At 30.2% G+C, this 18,613-nt stretch overlaps 1 protein-coding gene across 1 annotated transcript; it reads left to right on the top strand.

Annotated features, from left to right (window-relative positions):
* The first annotated feature begins 12,290 nt into the window (after positions 1–12,290).
* LOC112275310 (uncharacterized) lies at positions 12,291–15,162 on the top strand. Its single transcript, XM_024505563.3, has 2 exons — positions 12,291–13,551; positions 13,885–15,162. The coding sequence occupies exons 1-2, from the start codon at positions 12,499–12,501 to the stop codon at positions 14,650–14,652; spliced, it is 1,821 nt and encodes a 606-aa protein (XP_024361331.1). The 5' UTR covers positions 12,291–12,498; the 3' UTR covers positions 14,653–15,162.
* The last annotated feature ends 3,451 nt before the right edge of the window (positions 15,163–18,613 follow it).

Genomic DNA, 18,613 nt, shown 5'->3' with positions numbered 1-18,613 from the left:
ACAGATCAAGGAGAATTGGATGCACATGAAGCTCATGATTTTTTTAAGAGATGTGGGATCGAATTATCATTAACTATTGCTTATAATTTAGAGGAGAATGCAAAGAGTGAACGTAGGCATCCACCAATTGTAAAAACCTTAGTTAAAGCTTACAACAAAAGAATGAAAGAATGGCCTCAACTTCTTCCTTATGCATTATGGGTTGATCAAACAATACATAGTTTGGTGACAGGATATATGCCAGTGGAACTTATGACAGGTCAAAAATCAATTGTGACAATTGAAGAAAATATACTAACTTGGAGTATGCTACCATGGAAAGACAGGTTGACAAGAGACGAATTGTTAGCCATTAGAATTCGGCAACTTGAACAAAGATCAAAAGATGTGAAACTAGCATTAAAAAGATTACAAAAAGCAAGGTTAGGAAATAAGACTCAATTTGATAAGCAACATCAATTGAAGCCTAGAGCAACTGAAGAAGGTGATGGGGTACTTGTTTATGATAGCAGTCTGGATAACCAACATAACACTTTGCAGAAGTTTTTAAAATGTTAGTTTGGACCATATGTAGTAGTAACAGTTCATGATAATGCCACATATTTGTTAAGGGAGTTAGATGGTATCAGGTTGAAAATACATATTATTGTGAAGCGAGTGAAGATTTTTAGAAGATGAGATAGAGAAATCAATATGGAGGATCATGCTAAAGATATCGATATTTTTGAAGAAGAAAATTATTTTGAAGAGGATAGTGAAAATAGAAATGAAGGATTTGATGAAGAAAATGAAAAATTGGTGTGATGCCAATTATGACATATGGTCTATTTGGCGCATGCCAGAGGACGCACAAATTAAGAGGGGATGGATGTTGTGATGTAATACGACTATATAGTGAAATTATAATCAAAATTGAATTTCTAATTAATATCTAATTATCTTAATTCAATTATAATTTGAAGTATCTAAACATGGCTTTTATAAAAGCCTCTTAGGTTATTTTCTTATCCTAATAGTTAATAAGTTGAAAGCTAGTTAGTAATTTTACCTTTTAGATTGTAGAGACTCTTCTACTACCTTAGAAAGACCATAAATTGATAAAATCAGGTTAGAAGAGGTAAAAACATAATATAATTCATACTAGAATTAAGTTGAAAGTAGGATTGGGCTAAAAAATCCTTAGGATAGATTAGATTGATACTCGAGGGTTGGCCGTTTGTGAGGCAAGATCAAAATCAGACCTCTAGTCACAAAAATGACGGCCTAGGCAAAATAGAGATTCATTTGAAGATCAGAGGATAGGATTTGAGAGCTAGCTTGAAGTTCTTTTCAAAAGCATAAGGATTATTTTTTGAAGATTTTTGAAGACTTAGCAATTGTTGTTTAAAGTCAGTATTTGTATTGGTGATTTGGATTTTATATAATATAATTAGAACTAGCAATTTTGGCTAGTTTGTGTAATTGGTCCAACATCTATAATTGAAAATTTGAAACTGTTTGGATTATTGGTTGTGCTAAGAGTATACAAAATTTTGTGATAATCTTACAATGTGGTTTTGAAATATCTGATTTTTAGCACAAGAGGGTTTCAGAAAGTGGTAGTTTGAGGTTAGATAGGGTTTATATGATATCTAGAGATCTATTAGTTGGATCAATGTAAAATTTGGCATGGTGTTGAAAGACTTGAAGATCAAGTTGCACACCAATTTTGAGTCAAAGTTAACAATTGGAAAGGGAGAAATCACTACTAGGATTTCTACTTCACTTTTCAAAGTTGGCAGCCGAGTCATATCAATGCAATTTTTGGAGATTTTTTCACAATTTGTAAGTTGGATTGGGCTAAAATTTCTTGATCATATAGAAGACTTGCATTGACAATTGCATGCAAAATTTTACATCAAGTGGATGGTCGAATTGGATGTTATAGCTTGTTAAAGCTCATTGATTAGGATTGGAGCTTACAAGAAAAATCTAAATTGCTGAAATATGAAAGTAACAAGGTAATTGGAATTTATGTATGGTTAAGGCTACCAAGAAGAGTATTTTTAGTACTTTTGAATTGAAATTCAGATTACATTCTTCTTGTATGGATGAAATCTATTAGGGTTTCTTGGATACTTGTGAAAGACAACCTCACCTTTCATAGTTAGGTGCCCGGTGCATTTCCGACCAAAGCAACCTTTTATACAACAACGTCATCTTAAAAGTTATTATAATTATAATGGCTTGTACAATAATCAGCAAATGATGGCTCTTGGATTGAGTCTATTAATTGTTGGTTCTTTATTTCTTTGATGCTACAATTTTATAGAAATTACAAACAAAGATAGAAGATAGAATGAAATCTTTTTTTATTTGTTTTTAATTTATAGCAAAGATTTGCTATCCTTCATCTTTATTTTGATAGGTGTCCTTGATGAAAAACATCTATCATCTTTGTTGCATTTACAAGATTCTTTGCTAACTCACATGTACATTCATTAATATCATATCCATGCATATAGGCAAGATATTCTAATTTATTTTGGTGTTGCCTTGAGTTTAAAACTTATTTTACTTCAAACTCTTTATTATTGTCTACTTCTCTAGGAGGAGGTGGAGCTTATCTTCGTCTTGGTATATTCATAGTCTGATATGGTTTAAGAAGAGATATATGGAATACAAGATGGATCTTCATTGATTTTGGTAGATGTAATCGATAAGAAATTGGATTGATTTGTCCACAAATAGAAAAAGGTTCAAGCGTACGGTAGTCCAACTTATCACGAAGATAAGTTGTTTTGATATTACGGCAAAGTAAACATATCTTGTCACCTACATTAAATTATAGTTATTTCTTTCAATAGGCATCCGCATTGATCTTTTGTCGTTCTTAAGCTTCTTTTAATTGCACCTTCATTGTTACATGTAGCTTAGATAAGTAATTTGTAAAATCTTCTATTGTAAGATTATCAACTTTTGAAAAGTCAAAAGTATTAAGTTGTAGATGATAATCATAATTGGCAAAGAAAGGTATTTATTACATAGAAGAATGTATCATATTATTATAAGCAAACTCTGCTAATGGCAAAAGAATTTTTCAATTGTCTTGTTGGTAATTTATCATATATTTTAAATATTATTCCAAAACTTGTTTACAGACTCGTCTATCTATTAATTTGAAGATGAAAGGCCAAAGATAGCTTTATATCTACTTTTAGAATCTTAAAAAGGATTCTCTAAAATCTTGATATAATATATTAAATAATATGAATTAAAAGTATTATAATGAAATAAAAATTAGATCTTGATGTTATAGAATAAGAAATTGAAATTATAATTATTGAGTTTTGTTTAGTGGATTGGAAGCTAATGACTGAGGATATTGGTGTAATTCAATTATGAAGGATGATGTTATACTGTATTGGCTATAATAGTTGAACAGTGAAGGAGATCTATAAGAAATGAATAGAATTGGATGTATGATAGAAAATATAAAAGACATGATTAATTTTGGAAGGTATTGTTAGTGAAGATTTATATCCAGTGATTAGAATATTGTGTGAATTTTTGTAGTCTATTAAAGCAATGAAGTATTATATGATGGTATTATGAGATCAAAAAAAGACAAGTCAATAAAATAAGAAATTTATGAAAGACGAGATTACAAATGTTTATATTCGACTGTGAATATGTTTCTATGGATAGTTAAAGAAATTGAAGTCATTTTAGAGTATTTTATGTACCTTTTAAATTTATCTAATCAAGAACGATTAATTATATGATTCTAATAAATATATCTCATGCAAATAGTCTTTCTTCATGTTTGAATCCACCTATATAAGTTTATTACAATTAGATTAGTTTGAAATAAGCAAAATGACACTACAACCTGCTTTGAAATAAAATAGGTTGTTTTTGAATTTGAATTTGGAAGCATCATGAGACTTAGAAGAAGGATTCTTGATATCATAAATAAAAGGATCAAAAGACATATTTGATTGAATTTGTTTGAAAAATGTTGAATTAACAATCATTGTTGATTTTATTACTTAAAGATGAAAATGCTTGAACTTTAAGAAAATTATTCTTTGTTGATCAAGAGATGCATTTCTTTCTTTTGGTATAAGATAAAAATATCTAAAAAGGGCGTCTGACAAACCTTGTTATTTTTTAAGTTGATATATAAACTTGAAAACAAATCTTGATAAAAACATACTCCAGCACCTTTGGTAATGATTCAAAACATGTACTCACATGAAGTATTTAAGATTCTTGTGATTTATAAATACAGTGACTGGACTGAAAGTGCCTTCTAAATAATGATATTATTTTTGGAAAGAATTCATAATTGTAAGAAGCTCTTTATCATAGATTCTATAATTAATCATGATTGCTAAAAATTTTGTAGTAAAAAAGCTACTAGATAAAGTTTATCATCTATTTCCATTTGTGATAATATGGCACTCAAAGCAAAGTCCATTGCGTGTGTTTCCATAAAAAATGTCTTGAAAAAATCAACATGATATAAGATTGGAGCAAAAACAAAGATTATCTTTAAAGCTTCAAATACTACTTTTGTTTCTTCATTCTACTGAAGTTTGTTTTTATAAGTCAAACGTATAAGTGGAGCTGCAACTTGAGAGAAGTTCTTGATGAAGATCTGATGGTAGTTGGAAAATTCTAAAAAACATTGGACATCTTATACCAGTTTTGAAATCTTCCAATCCATAATAGTTTGAACTTTCTTAAGATCCATCATAAGTCCATCATTTGAAATGATGTAATATAAGAAATCAACTTAAGTTGTGTACAATATACACTTTTCTATCTTGGCATAGAATCCTATATTTCTTTATTTTTGTAACACATAACATATATGAAGTTTATATTTTTTATATTTTTAGAATAGGTCAAGATATTGTCTAGATAATAAATAACAAAATTTTATAAAAATTCTCAAAAAAAAATCATTTATAAGATGTTGAAAAACTACTAGTGCATTTCTAAGTCTAAAAAGCATGTATCTATAGAAAAATAGATCTATGCATACCAGATTGTACGCTCTTCATAGATTAATTTTTGCATAGATCTTAGCTTGATTCAACTAAGCCAAAAGTCCACATATTAAAAGTAGTGGATACTTGTTCTTGATGGTGATCTTGTTGAGTCTTTGATAATCAATACACATCCGTAATGATTCATCTTTTTTCTTCAAAAATAGAATTGGAATTCCTGCTTGAGATTTGAAATGGCCTATAAAGTTCTTAGCTAGATTTTCTTTAATATACTCCTTGAGTTCAGTCAACTTATTTTGTGACAAATTATAGATTGATCCAAATGGCAGTTGTGCTCTTTCTTGAAGGTTAATTAAACAATCATAGGGGTAATATTTTAAAAGAGTATCTGTATTTTTTTTTTCAAATATATCTTAAAATTCTTGATATTGGCTTGAAATGCCACTTGAAGTCTTCACACTATTAGGAATAGGTGTGGTATGAATGACACAAGGTGATCCTTCTTTTACAACATGCAAGAAAGCTCTTATACCTATAAACACAAGTTTAATTGTACTAGACTTGTGATTTTTTACTTGATTTACTATATTCTTAATTATACTTTTAGAAAATTCAAGAGTACAAGAAATCCAATCTACTTGAAGATTGTATTTTTTTAAGCACAATAAATCTAAAATGATTGGATTAGAAAGAAAGATTTAATGTTATTAAATACCACAAAGCTATTATGACCATTAATTATTACTTCTATAGGAAGGATTCTATGAATAATATCTCTAGAAGACAACAGATGACCATCTATGACTTCTACATATACTGGTTTAGTTTTCTTCACTAAAAATATGCTAAGTCTTATAACAAATTCTTCATCTAAGAAATATGCTGAGACTCTTGAATCTAAGAAGACAAAGACTTTATAATATTTAGGTCCTAAAATAATATTTAATATAAAATAAAGAGAGAGGATTTTAAAGAGAGAATAAGACCTTCATTAGGTATTGTATAAGGTTTCAGCTGCACGACTCCTATTGTAGCTAGACAAACTTATTTTCTAATATATTACTATTTTTGATATTTTTTCTCCTTATTTTATAATTGTGTCACTTTTTAAGATAATATTGAGCAATGTCCTTAGATTCTACACAATATAAGTACAATCCTTCTTAATGGCAAGGAGCCTTTTTTTGCTCAATAAGACATTTAAAACATACTATATCAATTTGTATATCGTCTTCTAGTAAATTTATGTATTGAAGAGATGTTGGTGTTGCCATTGAATTATAGTAATATTGACACCTACTTCTCTAACTCTTAGATCAAAATTTCAAGAATCAATTCTCATATTTCATAGGAAAGTCAATTACTTGACTCAATATTTGAGGATCAAGTAAATTAAGCATCAATTTCCTTGTATCGTATTATAATCCATAAAAAAATTGGCTAATAAGTACAACATCATCTCACTTGATATTAGTTGCAAGTTATTGAAATTATAAAATATATAAAGTTACAAATCAATTGCATCGTCATAAATTATTGATCTTGTTGGTTGCAATATGAAGTGTATTATATTTTCCATACATAGATCAAAATTCCACCAAAAAATCCTTTAAATTATCCAATATTAGATCTCATCATTCAAAAAAAGATGAAAATCACCATAGTGCTAAATCTAAAAGAAATATATCAATGAATCTAACTTGTGATCTTTGAGTTGAATAGCTTTGGAGTTTAAGTTCAATTATAAGTTATACTTGATTGATAAATCCTCAAACCTTAGATCTCATGCCATCAAACTTTTCAAGGATGGCAATTCTTGATTCTCTAATATCGAAAGGATGTTGTACTATAGGAAAAGAGATGTGATTTAGTGTAGATGTTGAAGGGGCTCCAATTATGTCTATATCTTCACTTCTTATTATTTTTGTTGCTCCAAGTGGCAATAAACTAAGTTAATGCATTACAAGCATCAATGCCTTTAATTGCTATTGTATTTGTACTATTGTATTCTTTATTTTAAAAAACTTTGCCATGATGACACTTAAGAAAAAAAATATCTAATATCTTTCAAAACAAGTAAAAGGGAGGACTTGAGAATAAAGAAGATACTATGAAAAATATTAGTTTAGAAGAAGGTAATCCATAACTTCTAATATGCTTATGTCTTATCAAGAGAAAGGAGTAATCTATTCTTAAAAAAGAGAAGATAAAGCTTAAATATTATAAGTATACTCTTATCAATCTGTCAAGGACATGAACTAAAAGAAGATGCATAAACCTGAAAAATCTTTGTCAAAAAAAAAGTAGCAAAATAAAAAGCCTTAAAGTAGAGTGACTAAGTTTCTAACCTATCAATCAACTACAAACATATGTAAAATAAAAACAGCATGTAAGAAGCTTCTATGAGGCTTTTCTAAAAGATGTTATGAAATTAATCTACTTTTACTTAATTATACCTACTTAAGTAACAAATAGATATATATCCATGACAAGATGTCACTCTATTTTAAGATTTTTTCTTCAAATATCACATTCAATAAATTTTCTTGGTCATCTATAAGATATATACTTCTTCTTTTGATTATCTTGATTTTAATTCGAAGTCAACATGCAATTTTTCATGGAGCCACAATCCACAAATATTTGATATGGCTATCTTTTTAGTCATTTTGTTACATATACCAATCAATCTTTTTTTATAGTTGTCTAAGGCCATACCAGTTGTCTTTCAGAGACAACAGCTAACCTTAGTATTGGCCTTTGGTGCCTTTACTAAGGAGCTCCATTTCTATGTTCCATCTTAGTATTAACTTTGTGAAACTTAAGACTATGAATCCACCTTGATTTGTTAGTGCTTAAATTTTGAAGTTTTGGATCAGCTCTAATTTGATAACATCACTTTTAACAATAGAAATACAATCCCTTGTGTACCAATATTTGTCATCTTTGTAGTGTCAATCATCTTTGCAAGGTATTAATCTCCATTGATGTTGATTATTATGCCATAATATTAGATAGTAGCATAAGACTTCTTGCTATACGTCATGCTCCACAATTTTTGAAATCTATAGCATCAACCCTCTCTATAATCCTAATTGCTTCTTTAAATTTTTGTAGATCCTTTAATTCCACCTCTCATTGGACTTCAAATTTCAATCCTTATAGAAACCAATCTATTATCTCAACCTCTGAAACATTACCAATTTGGAGATATAGAAATTTGAATTGGAAGATATAATCTTGCATCAAACTGAATTGTATAAGATTTGCCAATTGATTGCATATTATCTTTTTGACATTGATGAGCCAAAATTGATTCTTATACTCGGTCTCAAATTCCTGTCAATCACAAAATCCACCTTAAGCTCCATAGCTTTGAACTTGATGTTGTGACCATATGATTGTCATATCTCTCAAATAATTAGCTACATATATAATTCTTTCAGTGGTATTTGCCTCAAATAGTTAGAGGTATTGTTGCATGTTGAAGAGCCATTGGCATACATCTTCTTACCTTAAAGTCTTAGAGTATGTACTAGACTAATTTAATTTCAGCCTAGTAGATGTTGACTTCCTTATCCTAAAGGCTTCTATTAGCCCTTATAGAGTAGCTATCTGGCCTATGAAGTATTGTATGTGAGCTTCCATCTAACATTATTCTACCATATCTTCTATACTACTATTTCTTCATTGAACTCCACTATTGTAATGCCTTCTCTTCTTTAAATTGACTTCTTAAGAGTAACTCATGATAGTTTCAACATAATACCTAGTGTGACCTCAATAAGTGACCTTAAACTAGATAGTGGCTATCAATACGCTATCAAAGAATAATCCAACACTTGCTTTGATACCAATTAAATAAGACCAGACTATCTCAAAAATCTAAGACCTTTCTATTCTACAGCAACATAAATCCCATCACAACATAAGACAAAGCAAGTTTTAGTTTCAACAAAAAAAACTAATAAGAATTTAATCAAATCTGATAAGTACAAGATCAATACCAAAAGAAATAAGCTAAAGCTCTAAGAGATGTATTGTCAAGATTGAGGATACCTTTAGCCTTAACTCCAATATATACTAGGTATTAAAAACCTTGTTAAGAAGTTTTTATATTGCTTGAAGATGAAACAATTTTAAGAAGCCCTTTGAAAAGTTCTCATCTTGTTTGAAAATGAAGCAACCCAAAGAAGCTTCTTAGGTATTTTCTTTAATCTTCTTAGAACTTTTTAGAACCTATTCAAATATTCTAAGAAATTTTTAGAAATCTTCTAAAAAAACATTTAGAATCTTTTAGAATCTAATAGAATATATTAAAAATATTCTTTAAATATTTTATTGGATGTTTGTAACAAATATATTTTTATTATATTAAAAAATATAATTTAAAAAATGATAGAAATAAGAAGAAAAAAAAGAAAAAGATAATAAGAAAAAAATATTATTACAAAGATTACAAAGAACCAAAAGAAACTTAAAATTAAAATTAGAATATAAAAAAGATAAGAAGAAAATTAAAGATGACATTAGTCTTGTTTTCATATATACTAGCTTTTAAGGTCTTGTAGAAGCTTTTTAAAAAATACAAGGCTTGTGGCTTAAGTTTCAAATTATAAGTTGGTTCTAATATATCTCCTTAAAAATAAAAACATATAGGACATGTTTTAATAATAATGTGATATAGCTTAAAGAGCCTAAATATCTAAATTATGTTTAGAAGTTTGTTTTAAGTTTCTTAAAAAAGATTATATTTATGTAATATGTTTCTATCTATTTCTACTTCTATTTATTTTCTTGATATTAGTATTTTTTATAATTAGTACATTTGAATGTTAAATAATCTAATTTAAAGATTTTTTTAATATTTTCTTATAAAGTTATTAACTTATTTTACAAAAAATTATGAAAAAATCTAAATAATTATTAAATTTTTGGTAAAATTTTATTATATAATTATAAGATTGGTTTTATTTTAATAAATAAATTTTTTTTGCTAAATATGTCTTAATACTTCTTATATTATTCTATGATTTTAATTCATCCTTAACTTGAACAAAGACTAAATGTTGTACAAATAATATTTTTTTTATTTGAATTTATGTAATGGTTTTTACAACTTATATCAATACCTTGGATCCAAAATAAATAAAATATATATTTGACTTATTTTGAAGTATGAGATCAATTTTTTATTTTTTTCATATTTTTGAATAATCCAAGAAAAAATTAAACACAACAAATATTCAATTTATTGTGGAATTATATTATTTCAACTATAATAAATCTAAAATGATTAAGTTAATTATAATATTTACAATAATAAATAATATTATAATTTTATTACTTTTTATAATTATTTCTATAAATAGAATTTTATAAGTAATATCTCTTAAAGATAAAATTTTTATGTCTATGAATTTTGCATATACATATTTGACTTCTTAGATAAGATTATATAATATAAGAAGTCAAATATAGCTTGATTTATAATGTTACTAAATAAACTAATTTCTCAATTCATTATTTTCTTTTAGAATTGTATTTCTTGTTTTGTGATTTTGCTTATACTTGAAACAATACAAGGCAATATGTTTTTCTTCTCTATAATAGAAGTATAATATTTCTTATTAATATTTTTTTATTTTTTATATTGTAATAGATTTGAAGCATATAAAATAAATCTTTATATTTTTTATATTTTATTATTTAAATTAATTACCAAAAGTATTTGAAATAGAAATTAAAATATATTGAGATGTCATTATATAGCTTTCTAATCAAAATCTAAGAAATTGGTTATTTTTATTTAATAGTAAAATGGCTTAAACAATTGCTTAATTTAATGTTTAAAAATATAATAAGTTGAGCAATAATTTTGTTACATTATATTATAATTTTTAAAAGAATTCACTAATAAGTGCAATATTTTCTTACTTGACATTGATTGCTAGTTATTAAAATTATGATGCATATGTTGACAAAAATAAATTCAATGTTTTAGAATTAATTTTTTTTGAGTTGATGTATGGGCTAAATCTTATTTTTTATATATAAATAATTTTTAAATTATTTTAATTATCTAATATAGCATCTCATTATTTTAAAAATAATGAGAATTAACAAAGAAAAAATCTATTCATTAAAGTTTTAATGGATTTAATAGATGCTTTGGTTATATAACTAAGAAGTAGAAGTTGAATTAAAAAATATACTTAGTTGATGAATTCTCAAAACTTAGATCTAATGCCATCAAATATTTTAAAAATAAATACTTTAAAATGATTCTCTAATTGATGCAATTGTATTTGCATAAATTACTTGAGGTTGCATAGTTATTGAAGAAATTCCTACCACCTCTAGATGCCTCTATAAAAGTGTTGTATTGATTCTTCTTACTTTTATCTAATTAAAATTAAAATTTAAAATTATCTTTAAAAAATAAAAAATAAAAACTTTATTATTTGTATATTAAGTTAAGTTGGATTTTACAAGCAAAGATTAAAATAATAATGATAAAAAATAATTGTGTCTAAAATGGCCTTCATTATACAACAATTTATTATTGTATATTAAATTGATAATTCTAAAGGAAGTTATAAAAATCAACATTACAAGAGTTAAACTTACTATTTAAATTCTAGATTGAATGTAACACTAAATTTTAAATTAAATGCTTTGAAGTCATGATTATATTAAAGTTGCTTACATTACATTAAGTAGCCAAGTGAGAATATACTAGAATGCAGCTAGAATAAGTTTATCATGTACTTTGTGTTGATCTTGTTTTAAAACAGAAAATTGCATTTGAATTGCTTATACCTTGGAAAGCACAAAAAAATCTAAAAAATCACAGTGACAACCATGTTGAACTAATCTTCTTATTAATTCATCCATGCAATAGTATATTAGAAAAAGATAAATTATTTACAAGAAACATATAAATATAAAATGGGAGGAAATATACTTGAGTGAGTGAGGAAGAATCAAAGCTAAATTTCGTCTGGATGCGGAAAGATGTGCTGGGCAGAGATGAGGGCTCGAAAACAAAGGCATCGCAGAGATGAGCCCAAGCAGGGCTATATGAGGAGATATATGGTTTGAGTAAGCAAAGCAAAGGCCATACCACGCTGACGAGCCCTCCCCCCGGGTGCTCGCCGGAACCCGAGAACGGTCACGGCCAGTAGATTCCTAGGAATCCCCCGAGCACTTCGAGGGGGGAGGAGGGGGACCTCGGGGCCACGACAGCGCAGTCGGTGCCTATCTCCCCCCCCCCCCCCCCAACTTCTAGAGCAGTACTCGGAGATGCTTTTGCGCCGGAGAAATCCCCAATTCCGATTGCTCCAAACCTCGACGTTGCCCTTTTTCCTCCTCCATCATCCTCACATTTCGTCTCGCTTCTTCCTCCCATGCAGTCACAGTCGGTGCTTCCGAGTGAGAACGCTTGAGCGATACCGAGCGTGATTGACAGATCGCGAGGGTGAAGGATGCCGTGCCAACCATGTCGGCCCTCACTTTCGCTACTGCCCATCCTCCCACTGCCACGAAAGCTGTGATTCTGCTGCTGTTTGGTGACCCTTCCCTCTCCTCTCCTTCCCCCTCCTCCCCGTCCATTCCTCCTCTTCCTTTCTTCGCCCCTCTGTGCCCTAGCTCGCGCTTCACGGGCTTTGCCTGCTCTCGTCGCCCCTTCTCCCATTATTTCATGTCCCGTTCCCGCGCGAAGTTCTTCCCCTATGCTCATGAACATCACAGCCATCCTCCTAGGAGGCTCCCACTTTCCCCCGCTTTGACCCATGGGGTAGACGTCTCCGTGCTGGGAAGCTGGGCAGATGACGAAGGCGGAGTGATGTGGGATGCCCACGCCATTGCTCATGCTGTACATGGGAAAGTTCTGGCAGAAGGTGGCGCAGGAAGCATCTGCACTGACACTCGCACCATGCGTGCCGGGCAGTGGTTTTTAGCTCTCACGGGTCACAATTTTGATGGCCATTCTTTTCTTTACCAAGCTTGTGAGAAGCAATGTGCGGGTGTGGTGGCCAATTGGGTGCCTCACGGCTGGTCTCGAGGATTTGTGCAGGTGGAAGGTGATACCCTCGATGCCTTGCAGGCACTGGCCTCGGATGTGCGGGCCCGGTTTTGGGGGCCTGTTGTGGGCCTCACAGGCAGCGTGGGAAAGACCACGGCGCGCGCCATGACCACTCTTGCATTGCAAGGATTGAATGGACATGTGCACCAAGCTCCGGGAAATTTCAATAATGATATTGGCGTTGCTCTGACGCTGCTGCGCCTGAACTCGCGCTCCGTTGCATGCGTTTTGGAGCTTGGCATGAATCATGCAGGAGAGATTCTAGAGTTGGCGAACACCGCGAAGCCTGATGTGAGGGTCCTTTTGAACGTAGGACCAGCGCACATGGAAAACTTTCCCGGGGGCTTGGAGGAGGTGGCAGCTGCGAAAGGGGAGATATTCCGAAACGCTCGTCCTGGAGATCTATGTATCGTGAATGCAGACGACCCGCTCGCCATGGCTGTACCCCTTCCTGCAGGTGTTCGAGTGGTATATATTTTAACCTAGCTCTTGGTTGCTCGCTGCATTCCAGGGTTGTGGGAACCAGCGTGCATCACTTTCTGGCAGCAATACAAGTGATGGTTACATCAGAGTGGATACTGATGCCACTGAAACTGCCTGTGTTGGAATCTGTGTGGTAGTATTTGTGAAGTACTGATGTGATACTTGCCTACGATCTCTTTTTGCTGTTTCGTACTCCTTGTACGCATACACCTCTTTTTTACGTCGTTCGTTTTCTGTTCGTTTGTTTTTGTGATTTACGTTTTGTTTTGATTAGAATAGCGTGAACGAAGGAGCTAAATATTGTGGTTGATTGTTCAGGTTCGATTTGGACGGAAAGAGGGATCGGACATGCGGTTAGTTGCTGCCAAAACCATTAATCGAGGATTTGGCATAAGCGTTATTTTAGAACACGTTGCCAGGTATGCCAGATATGCCAATTCTTTGGTTTCGGACGATCCAGTCAGGAATCCGAACGAAACAGTGACTCGGACCAGAGTAGAGTTTGAGATACCCAGCCCTGGACTTCACTTGGCGATCAATGCATGTGCAGCTGCAGCTGTGGCCACAAATCTGGGTGTCCCTTTGGAGTCTGTTGCTCGTTCGTTGTCCATGTTTCAACCAATTGATATGAGATGTCAAGTGGAAGCTGTTGGTCCTGCAAGTCATGTTCAAATCCTGGTCATCAACGATTGCTACAATGCCAATCCAATGAGTGTGGAAGCTTCCCTTCAGCTGTTGCAATCTGTGAAGTCCAATAGACGTATAGCATTGCTGGGGGACATGTTCGAGTTGGGTGAAATCTCCCTGAGCTCTCACAAGGGGATCCTGCAACTGTGCGTTGATTTCAAGCTGGACTTGGTGATTGTAGTAGGTACCTGTTTTTCGGAAGCCGCAGAGTACTTCAAAGGGAGGGATATCATAGCATTTCGGAATACCTCGTCCTTGACCAACCATCTCGCAAGATTTATTAGTCCTGGTGATTCTGTGCTTGTGAAGGGGAGCCGAGGAATGCGGATGGAAGTCCTTGTGGAAGCCATCAAGAGCTGTGCTGAATCATGGCAGTCTACAGAGCATTCCCAGGCTTAGAATCATGGCTGTCCTGTTTTATAAGCCACCGTCAGGAGTCTCGACTTCGCAACGGTCTGGGTCATGGGGAAGTGGAGAAACGAAATAAAACTCTATAGCTCAGTAACAGGAGATGGCTTTTCTGAGGGGCAGTTTAGGAGCAGCTCAGGGCCCTCTTCAAGCTTCGAGGTTGTTTATTGTCAAAGTCAGACTATGTTCAATTTGCCAAACGGTACAGGGGTTGGTCTACTTTCTTGCTAAACACCCGCCGCGTGTAGACGCAGAATTAGCAAGGATATTTTTTCACAATCAGAGCAGTTCCATTAGTTGAACTTCGAATCGATTATCATGTGCTTCGTCTACTCTTGCCTCTGTATCTCAGTACTATCAGGGAGCTTTTTGGTAGCTCATTCATATCTCACTCACTATACATTACACGGAAAGGTTTTCATCCTTTTCACATGAGAAGTGTCATCTTACAAGTACGTATGCTTGATACCAGTAAAGATGAACATCTGTTTTTTGTCGTAATTTTTTTCAACAGATTTAAAGTAGTAACCCAATTAATTTTCACCTACGATTTATTTCTGACATTGCTTTAAACAGCGCTCAAGAAGAGGACGTGTGTTTTTCAGTGGACCATTCCATAAAACTATTCCGGTGTCATAATAATTGTAATGAGGTTTCCATTTCCAAAATTGTGGGTGCCGAACCTATACAAGATATATGGTGCATTTCATAACCAGCCTTCACAATGATATTGAAATAAAATTTCTTGCCGTAGGTGAATTGAGTTGTGTTTGAATTAAAACTGTTTTGTTTAAAAATCTGTATTATTTCCAAAGACTGGTAATGGATGTTAGATTTTGGATGAAAAGTTTTATTTCTAGAAATATATACCGTTTATTCTAAGAAAATCAATAAGCCATGCTCAAGAAATAATCTCACTAAGGTTGTACTTTTTATTTTTGCTCAAGTTTGTCGTCTTCTTGTTCAGCAACTCTTTCTTCACAATTTTTACATGGTAGCTTTAAGATTTATTGAATATGTTCTATGATAGTAAAAGCTTACCGCATATAAATATAAAGTGCATGTAAAGTATATATTACAACATAACTTATGAAAATCCAAAGTAACTAAATTAATTATATTGTAATATGCTTCAAATTTTCATGTACAATATGAACTAAATTATAGATTTACTAATGTTAAGATTTTGAGATGTTCAACAATAAAATTGTACAAAACTTATACTTTATAAGTGTTTTAGTACTTTTAAAAGATTATAAATAATCTTTAACTTTCATTTATGTGTATATATATAAGATAAAGTTTTTAATATTAATTAAAAATTTGTTTATCTTTGTAACAAATTATTTTAACCTCATTATTTTTTTTTTATTATTATTATTTTTTTACAATGTTCTAAAGAATCTCAATGTGATTTTTAAAAAAATAATTAGTCTTCATTTTATTTTTTAATAGTCTTATGTAGAATATATAAATAATTTTTTTATATATACATTAAATATAATTTTTAATTATAGTATTTTTATAAAATTTACGTTTTTTCTGTCTTAGTTTATTGATATAGATTTTATTTTGCTTAATATAAAATTTCTTTGATTATTATTTTCTTTTAAATTCAATAATTATACTTATATAATTTTTATTTAAATATTTTTTATAGAATACATATTTAAATGTAAATAATAGAATTTTCTAAAGATAATTAATTAGTAATATTAAAATAGTTAATAAATCTAATAAAACTCCTATATTCTTCAATCTAACTATTTGATTGACTTCAAATTTGTAAAATACTTTTAAAATTGCACAATGACAAACTCACAATATTTTACCTGTAAATTTGCCATGGTATTCACATAATCTTCAAATTTGTAAATCTCTTTTTTATTCCTCAAAATCCAAAACCATTAAGTACATCTCTTATTTTGAAAAGCCCTCAAAAATTCAATATGCATTCAAATTCCTTGACACTAATGTCCAAACTATCCATATAAAATCTTTTTTCTAATCATTTTTTTTGATTAGCAAAAGGTTCCTGCAATTGTCATAGGTGCACAATTTTATGCCTTAGAGTTAGATTTTGACCCTGATTTACAACAAGTCCTCTCAGGGTATCAATTCTTGGTATTTTGAGATAATTTTTGCTAAAATCTATTCTTAAATTCTTCCTAAAGATGCTTATATGATTCATTTACTTAATCTACTAAAAGTTTTTACTACCTTCTTACAAATTATCTATGTTTTACTATTATATCTTTCTATTACGCTCTTCTATATTAAAATCAATATTTTTATCTTTCACCATATGGTAGTGTTACTACAGGACATCTATCCCCTCTAAATCTATGTGCTAAATAATTTAAATCTTATTTGATTCTTACTATGCTTTTTATTTCTTCTTCCAAATCTTCTTCATTATTTTTGTAATCCAAGTCAAAAATCATCTTCTTATCTTAGAATATTTATGTCTTTTATATCTTTCATATTTATTTTTCTATGTCTTTATTTGAATATCTTCACTTACTTCCTTCCAACTGGTATTTTCAATCTTATTCCATTTAGCTCTTCATATAAATAAATTACATTATCATGAACAATTATTATCACATATGGTCCAAACCATTGTTTAAAAACCTTCCTTGAAGCATTATGTCGACTGTCCAAGCTATTATCATAGATTAAAATCCAATCACCTTTTTCAATTGCTTTAGGTCTCAATTGATGTTGTTTATTAAATTGTACCTTATTTTATAACCTAGTTCTTTTTAATCTTTCTAATATTATTTTTACATCTTCATGTCTTTGCTCAAGTTGTTAAATCCTAAAAGCTAAAAATCCTTGTCTTGCAAATTTATCTTTCTAAGGTAACATACTTTAAGTCGACACTTTCTTTTCAATTAGCATAATAGGTTTTTGACTTGTTATAAGCTTAATAGGCATATATCCTATTACTAAACTATGAGTTGTTTTAATCAATCCACAATGCAAATGACAAAAGTCAAGGCCATTCTCTAATCTTTCCATTTTAAGCTTTAATTAATGTTTTTATAATTAGTCAATGATCTTATTGATTTTTTATATTTCCTTTAGAATTATAAGGAATAGTCAATGATGATTTAATTCCACATCTTTTTGAAAAATCTTAGGCTTCTTGTACATTTAATTCTTTATGATCTATAGTGATTTTTTTCATACATCCATAGCAGCATATAACATCTTCAAGTAAAAATCTTCAAATTCCTTCAATAGACTTTCTTTTTAATGCTCTATCTTCTACTTGGTTTGATAAATCTTTACAAGCCAAGATCAAATATCTCATTTGCCATAATCAAACTAAAGTAAATATATCCAAATCAACAACCTATGTAAAATGAATAGCTAAAGGATATATTGGATGTAAACCATCTTGATATTGTATATTAAAATATATTTAATAAATTACATATAATTTTATAAATAAAAATACATTTCAAAAAATATATATTTTTTTCAATATCTTTCTTTAAGTTTAGTAAAAATAGCCCAAATTCTCCTATATTCTATCCATAAACTATTATGAAGTACTTTTAGTAATTTTTGTCGTTCTTTTTTTATTGCATATCACTTGTTGTGGCATTTCAATCTTTTTTTGGTCTCTTCTATAAAAACCTTTTTTTAACAAAATCAATATATATATTTTAAAATATTTATAGATAAATTTTCTTATTCAGTTGACATATTCAAATAATAGCCAATATTCAATAATTTTCTTTCACAAAGCTCTTCAAAAAAAAAACTTATCTTCTTTGTTAAGATTTGATACTAAATAGAATTTTGTTCCAACATCATCAATGTCTTCAACCATCTTGACTTTTTTTTCACATCTTACTTGAAACAATATATTTGTTACTAAATTGTCTTTTTCAGCAACATGCCTAAATTTTGGATTTAATGATTTGATATAAGCAATCCA

This window comes from Physcomitrium patens, chromosome 22, assembly GCF_059467195.1.
Source record: "Physcomitrium patens ecotype Gransden chromosome 22, ASM5946719v1, whole genome shotgun sequence".
Classification (NCBI taxonomy): Eukaryota; Viridiplantae; Streptophyta; class Bryopsida; order Funariales; family Funariaceae; genus Physcomitrium; species Physcomitrium patens.
This window is presented reverse-complemented; position numbering and strand designations above follow the sequence as displayed.

Excerpts from the sequence above, each read along its gene's own strand:
- LOC112275310 (XM_024505563.3), top strand. The coding sequence starts at position 12,499 with ATGTCGGCCCTCACTTTCGCTACTGCCCATCCTCCCACTGCCACGAAA. Across the intron at positions 13,552-13,884 it reads TTCCTGCAGGTGTTCGAGTG|GTTCGATTTGGACGGAAAGA; the intron begins GTATATATTTTA and ends TTGATTGTTCAG.